Source organism: Talpa europaea (genome assembly GCF_964194135.1).
Source record: "Talpa europaea genome assembly, chromosome: 4".
Classification (NCBI taxonomy): Eukaryota; Metazoa; Chordata; class Mammalia; order Eulipotyphla; family Talpidae; genus Talpa; species Talpa europaea.
The window spans coordinates 100618768-100626373 of NC_140070.1; the positions used below are offsets into that span (position 1 = coordinate 100618768).

A 7606-nucleotide genomic window follows, 5' to 3' on the forward strand; every position below is an offset into this window, starting at 1 on the left:
GTGAATACCTCAAACCTCAAACTTCAATTTCAAATCTTAGAGAACCTCAAGTGAGTACCTTAAACATCCAGCCTTACACAGATTAAATCAGGAAGTAACTTGGTATCAATAGATAGATACCAATAGATTCAGAATCCTGGGCTAAATTAACAAGTTATTGATGAGGATTTTAGTAGGGAGGTGTCAATTTTTCCAACTTTCTCCCCATTCAGCTAGTACTTCCAGTTCCTTGCTCTGGATAACACACTACAAGTAAATAATCTTGTGCACCAGCACATCACCTTGTTTGACACTAAATCACATGGCGTAAGTATGAAGATTCAAATGAGACTTTTCATTATAAAAGCTGCCACCATCAAAGTGTAAAAACACATTTGAAAATGTGCCACAGACTGTTTCTGGTGGGATGGGGGAATTTTACCCACTGCATCATTACCTTGGGTCTGAAAACAGTTCTAGGCATAACATTTTAGAAGCACTTGTCGATTTCATATTTAAATTGCTTGCTGTCTAGTCCATGTTGAATATAGAATGTATTAAGTGTGATTTCTCTAAAAGTTTTATCCTGTGACTGTCACCTTTCACAGAGGTCAAACTACAGACTTTTTCTTTTTTACTGACCATGAATCCATCCAAAACAGTTACCTAAGTTAAGAAAGTGAATTTTACAATAAACTTTTCGTAATGCTAACATGTAGGCTCATAATTACTTTCACTTTATTTTCTGTGGTCTTTTCTTTTTATATGTTTTCTCAGATTCTAGAAAGCTATTCACTATTTCAAGGTACCACAAGAAGTACAAGAAACACTTTAGACAGAGCTAAAACACTGGTAGTACTATACAGAAGTCAACCTTTCAATTCAAATTCCCTTTGAAGCTACTCCACTTACACAAAAGTAAAACACAAATTTCTTGACACCCATTTTCTTCCAAAAGTTTAACAGACTCCTTGTTTCTATCTTTGGTGCATTATTCCATTTGAGTGACAAGCACTATCATGGTTATTTATCCAGCATCCACTTTCCTGTTCCCATTTCATAATGGAACCAACTTTGCTCAGATATCCATCCCTTTCCCTCATTTCACATGGGAAGCCTAGGGATGGGCCCTATTTGGTTCAAAACAACATTACCATGGATTGCTTTAAGAATTTAATGTAGCCAGGCAATGGTATTCTCCTGGGAACTGTTACGCTAAACACAAGAAGGTACTCAATAGCTATTCATTCCCTCCTGCTCCCCATCTTAAGGAAACTAAGTGTCAATGGCTTTTCCATGGCATACTGAATAAAGCCCAACTCAGCATTCAAGACCCTCTATTGTCCTTTTACTACCTTTTTAGCCCTTTTTCCTTTGTATACATCTCCTGCTCTAGCAGCTAGAAGCCCCTGCATATTCTACTTCATATTCTTTATCCAGGCTATTCCTTTGGTTAGGAACGTTCTACCACTCCCACCTTAGCCAATTCAAATCTTACTCATCCAAAGTTCAGATCGAAAGTAAACTTTGGAAAGAAGACTTTCCAAATAAGTCTTCCCTGATATGAGCATTAATAAACAGCAATCATCGGGGACCTCCCTGGTGGCTCAAGCAAGGGGTTAAGATGTAACCTATGAGGCTGTCCACAGCCTCTGGAGCATGAATTCGGTCCCTGCTAGTCAGGGAGCAACCCACAAGGCGCAGCAGACCTCTCCTGACTAGCCGGCTGCTCCCCTCAGCAGTGTACTTCGGTCAATCTGCCTGTTCCGTTTCCCGCTCTGTCTCTGGTGAATACTCTCACCACCACCCGCCCCCAAAACACACACACACACACCCCCCTCTGGTGTGTACCCCAGCTCTTGAATGCATCAATAAATAAAGCTTAAAATAAATAAATAAAATAAACAGCAATCATCATATATCCCTTGTATCATAACTCCTCTGTACACGCTTACAGCCTGTTCTAAAGCTGCACACGCTTTAAGGGCTGTGGACAAACTTTATAGTCTACCACCATTCCTCCCCACCAGACACCCATAGGTAGCTGGGTATTTGTTAAACAAATGAACGGTTTTTTGAGGATGAAAGTGCCTCTAAAGAACAGATAATTACAAGGCTAAAGTGTCCTTGGAAGTCTTTAAAAACACCCTAGTATAGCTTAGGAATAGTTATGCCAAGGGAAAAGAAACAAATCAGATGGCCTTGTAAGGCTGATTCTGCAAAGTACATCAACTCTCTAAAAGTGTTGCCTAATAATTCAAAAACAGATTATATACAAATGTTATTTTACAAGAATAGAAGGGCATTTATTGTAATACGAAAGTTGAGATTTTTTAAACAAAAATTTCAGCTGCTCCTATAGTAATATTTATAATACTTTCAGTTATGTCCAGGGTATTATATAAAATATCCATTTACTTAGCTTATTTCACACTAGAAGGTCGCACAGAGAAAAATGTTGGTCTTCTTCAAATGGTAAGGGAACAAAATCTGGAAGCAAGACTTCATATGATGTACATATTGACATCATTTAATTATTACCTACACTTTATCACTAAAAACATACCGCAATTTTGATGATTTTCTTCACTGATTTCTATGGAAAAGGTATAAAAAAGTTTTATATTCCTTTTTCCCCTACTACAATTGGAGCAGCCTAAAATTAAGTTATTCATGACAAATGGGTCCACTATCAGTTCAAATGAGACTATAAAACTATGGGAAACGAACTGATACCCCGAAAAAGAAAGGGAGTTAACCATAATATTCTCTAACTCATCGAACCTGCTTTATAAATAGCCTATAGAGTATAAAGCTCACTAAATCTCAACAATCAGTTAACTTAGACAAAAAACTTAATTCCACAGAATAGTACACTCTCAAAAAGGGCATCGTAAAATATAATAAGCAGCTTATTATATATGATGGCTACTCAAAGAAAATAAAATGTACGATTAATATAATTAGAAATTTAAATCTTAAACCGTTAACAAGAAACTTACACATGTTTCTTTCTTTTGTTCTAATATCAGTATACCGTATGTATTTTGTAAGCCAATTTAAATCCCTTGGGGAAGATGCCAGAGTGGACCAAAAATCTTGTTTTCGAATATCGTGTAGCACACTGTATAATTAAAGATCCTATTTTCAGTCAGTGCCTTCTTATACTTCTTGAAGCTTATAACAAAGCTAACAACTTAAAGTTTTCCCAATCATTTTCAAAGCATCTTCAGCTTTCCTGGAGCTGCCTCGGATCGGAAACTGATCCTCAACACTGCTGTCAACCGGACCCCTTAAGGCAGATCCTCGTGCAAACCTGAGCACACAGCAGGGTCAGAGCCGGATACTGGATGGGCAGTCACCGGGCGCCCGCAGGTACCTCTCAGACCAGGGAACACCTGAGCTGCGCGGGGGGCGAGCCGGGGAGGTGGGGGGTGGGGGGGCATCCGCGGCGGGTGGGCGCGCGGGCTCCGCCGACAGCCACCAGGCCCGAGAAACTTAGGCTCCCAAGACGTGCCACGGGAAAAAACAAGGTTGTCTGCAGTCCCCCGCCAGCTCTCCCCCGGCTCGCCGGCCCAACCTGGCCCCCAGCGAAGGGTTGGCCCCTTTCTTTGAGAAGGGTTCGGGATACTCACCGTGCAGAGAGAGCAGCAGCAGAGGCGCCAGAGCGGAGCCCGGAGAAGTCATCCCGGGCCGCAGGGAGCGCGCCCGCCGCCCGCCCAACTCCGGGTCGCGGCAGCGGAGGCGCGGGCCGGGCTCTCGGCGCTCCCGGGGGAACCGGGTCCTCCCCGACCCGCCGCCCGGCCGCGGTCCGCTCTGCCGGGCTGCGACTGCCGGACGCGCCGACCAGGCGGGCGCGGCTCCCGAGCCCCCGGCTCCGCGGCGGCTGAGCTGCGAGCAGGAGCGTCCCGGGCTCGCCCGTCGCGCCCCGCAGCGCCCGGCCACCTCGCGCGGCCCCAGGACCCGCCGGCCCCCTGCGCCGCCCGGGGAGCCACTCCCCCCAACTCTTGCCCGGCTACTCCCGCGGCACCCCAGCTCCGCTCGGCTCCGCGCCGCCCACTCGCCCAGCTCCGTCTCCCGGGCAACCGCGGCTCCAGCGCGACGCCTGGCGGCCCACCCGCCGAGGAGCCCCGCGCCCCGGCGCGCCCCGGCGCGCCCCGGCACCTGCGCGCGGCGCCCCCGCTGCCCCGCCGGGTCCGCGCGCGCGAGAGGCCGAACCAAGTCCCCGGGTCCGGCTCCTCCTCCACCCTAAAGCGCTCCCGCATCCGATGGTGTCAATCCTGATGCGCCGTCGCCGAACCTGCAAGATTCTTTTCGGTTGTAGTTTTCAGATGTTTTCTATTTGGTCATTTCACTTAGTCGTAATCTTGTCTTCGGTAACCTAAATAACCTAAAAGAATCTGACTGGCAAAATTAACAATCAGTGGGGTGTGTTCTATTCTACAGGGTGCGGGGGTGGCGCGGGGGGATTGTTCTGAGTGTGTGTGTGCGTGTGTGTTTCTGGTTACCTTTATTTATACAAGAATTGGGGTACAGGCCAGAGGTGTGGGGGTGAGAGGATTGACCAGAGACAGAGCGGGGAACAGAACAGCAGACTGACTGAAATACACTGCTGAGGAGAGCAGCGGGTGAGTCAGGAGAGGTCTGCTGCGCCATGTGGGTAGCTCCCTGGCCGGCCGGGATCGAACCTGTGCTGCAATGGCTGCGGGTAGTTTCATAGGTTGCCTCTTAACCCCTTGCGCCACCAGGGAGGCACCTCTGGTTACGTTTTTGATGTGGTGGGCAGGGGTCTGGCTTAGCTCCGAGTTGTGAAAGAATCCACAGAGACTGACAGGCTTGAAGTAAAGCAAAGTTTATTGAAAGTACTTTCCAAGGGAGGAAAGGAAGAAGTCAGGGGGGCTCTGCGGAAGTCAGTGGTTATCTGCAAAAACTAGCGAGTAGAGTCGGGCTTTTTACATTGGAGTTTCCTTTGCCTTGTGGTTTCTTTTTGCTAAAAGAAAGGGCTGGGTGAGCAAGTGCTTGGTAAGAAATGATACACCTTAACCATTATCTCTGCAGATGCTTAGGATGTTGATGCTGATGGAGGCAGCTGTGCATAGGAACTATTGCCGGTGGTAGGGGAGCTCGTGGGGTTTGCCAGTTTAATTTTGAAGTTTAAAGTTTATGATCTTTCATCCTTGAAAAGAGCATAGGGTCTCTACCATACAACACATGTCCCATTCCAATAAAAATCAACAACAAAAACTCCCATCTTGTTTTGTGAAACTCATGTCAACTTAAAATATTTAAAATTTTCACTTTTACACGTTATGGTAACTTTCTTAAACTAATATTAAAAATTTATTAACTAATGATGAGGTGCCTTTATTGGGATGGTTGTTAACTTTTGTTGAGTTTTATGTTTTTTGTTTGTTTTGGGTGTGTGAGAAGAGAGAGCTTCCTAGCATCTGAAATTATCTTACTTAAAATACCTACCTACATCTTGTCTTATTAAAAAAAAAAAACTAATATTTTTTTCCCATTGAGATCGCTAGTTTGTCTGAGAGCCCATAGTCACTTTCTACTTCACCCTCCATCCAACCTGAGTTTTCTAAATTTGAGGACACACTTGCCAAAGAATGCAAGCCATTCCTGTCAATCCCAATTGTCACCTAGATTAGGATTCTTGGCTCCATTCAGAATTCTGAGCCCCCATCTGGCAGATATAAATCCTCCAAGAGAATTCAAAACCAAAATAGTGTGCACTATGAAAAAGGTAAATATGTAAAACATCTATTCATTTAGACAAACATTGAAAGATACTTGTGAAAATGAAAACAATGGCAAAACATGCAATTTTATAAATATAAATATTATAATTTCAAGTAAAATAAAACATTAAGAAATGACAATCACCTTTACAAAAATGCCCTAAAAAGAAATAGTTTGATTATAAGTTAGAGCTGCCTCAACTTTGCTAACGACTTTGAATTACTAGAATCCTTTACCAGGTCTCTAACGGCAAGAAAAGAATGAAATGAAGATATAGTCACCATAGTTTAACCTCTGCCTTACTCAACAGGAGCTGGGGACATATTAATAGTTCGCAGTGCTCACAGTTTCATGGAGCAAGCCCTTTAAGTAGAAAAAAAGTGTAACTTCTGCCGGGCGAATGAGGATGATCACATTTCCGAAGGCAATTTGGCTGCCCAGAAGCATGGGGGCAGATGGTAGATGGTGAACTCAAAGGAAGCAGCCTGGGGATATTGGAAACTCCACGTGCTATACACAGAGGCTTCCAAAAGGACATTCTCACAGAAAAAAAAAAAAAAAAAAATTTTTTTTTTAAATCACAGAGTTAATACCACTACCCCATATTCTGAGTAACTTTTTTATTAGAAATACTGAGTTTCACCAGCTCTCTTATCTTAATCTGCTTTATGACCACAGTGGGATTTCTTTAAGTCGCTTAAGTATTCTGAGTGCTAAAGCAACAGACAACATCTTACGTTTGTATAATACTTTATAAATTTCAAAGTGCATTCACGTATATTATCTGACTGATCTTCACAGCAACCCCAAGGGGTAGGTAAGGCAAGTGTGATTACCCACTCTTCACATAGTACAAGAGGAGTTTCAAAAAGATCAAGGGCTACCTCAGGTATTGGAAATACTAACAGGAAGAGCTGGAAACAAGGTCTTCTGCTATTCATCCTGTAGTTTTTTTCTAAGACACCACAAAGTTTTTGACTTTATACACATGAAAATCAGTTTGTGTTAAGTGTCTTAAATCTGAGGGAACATTGCAGTGAGTAGCTTCGCCAATATTTACCCCATCTGCATCCTACCTCTACCACCACTGTTGCATTGGGCAACACCACACTGAAAAAGAAATGGGAGTCGTGGAGCAGGCTACATAATGCAGGATGCTGCTGAAGAGCAAGATTCTGTCCTTTCTATTGATAGAAGAATTATACAGCATCAGCTGTAAGGGGAAGGAGAAAAAAGAAAGGGGAGCAAGGTAAAAAGGAAAAGGAAAGAATGTAACTAGAAAATCTAGGATTGTGAGTCTGCCCTCCAGGCACTTCTCATCTGCTTGATGACTTGGTATTGTAATTGAGATCAAGCCCTAGTTCCCCAGCCATGGTTTCAATCTTATCAACAAGGCTTTCCACTGATCAGCTTCTGGGGTACCTAGTTATACATTGATCCTCGGCCACACACAACCCCCCCCCCTCCAGCATTCCCTGTCTTACCTCCTGATGCATAGCCTTCCCAACATGATCCAGCTTTGTGCTCTTGATTGATTTGAAAGGCACCTTGCAGGATTGGGCTCCTGTACCTAACTGACCTGGCTATTCTGACCTTGTTTAGGATTTAGAACTTAGGTAATAAAATGGTGGCAGAATAGGCCACTTAAGATTAGCAGACCCACACACCACCACCCCACCCTCATCCCCACAGGAATAGCTGTAAATTTGGGTGAGACTGGCCCTACCCCACAACCAGGGGAGCTATAGTTGGTCTATTTCATTAAGAAGAGATGGAGAGGGGAATAATTAGCACAAGGAATCCTAACAAAAGACTCTGCTATAGTGTAATAATAATCATGGCTCAAAAATATTGATGATATGAACATAGTCAACTT

At 44.0% G+C, this 7606-nt stretch overlaps 1 protein-coding gene across 4 annotated transcripts in view; it reads right to left on the reverse strand.

Moving 5' to 3' along the window:
* IGSF11 (immunoglobulin superfamily member 11) overlaps positions 1-3666 on the reverse strand; it is a gene marked incomplete at both ends in the record, with an annotated part of 111073 nt that extends 107407 nt beyond the window's left edge. For all 4 annotated transcript variants that reach the window (XM_084232438.1, XM_084232436.1, XM_084232437.1 and 1 more), the window contains one exon: positions 3615-3666. In XM_084232438.1, coding sequence (XP_084088564.1) covers positions 3615-3666 — 52 coding nt within the window. The remainder of the gene's footprint in view (positions 1-3614) is intronic.
* Positions 3667-7606: the final 3940 nt, after the last annotated feature.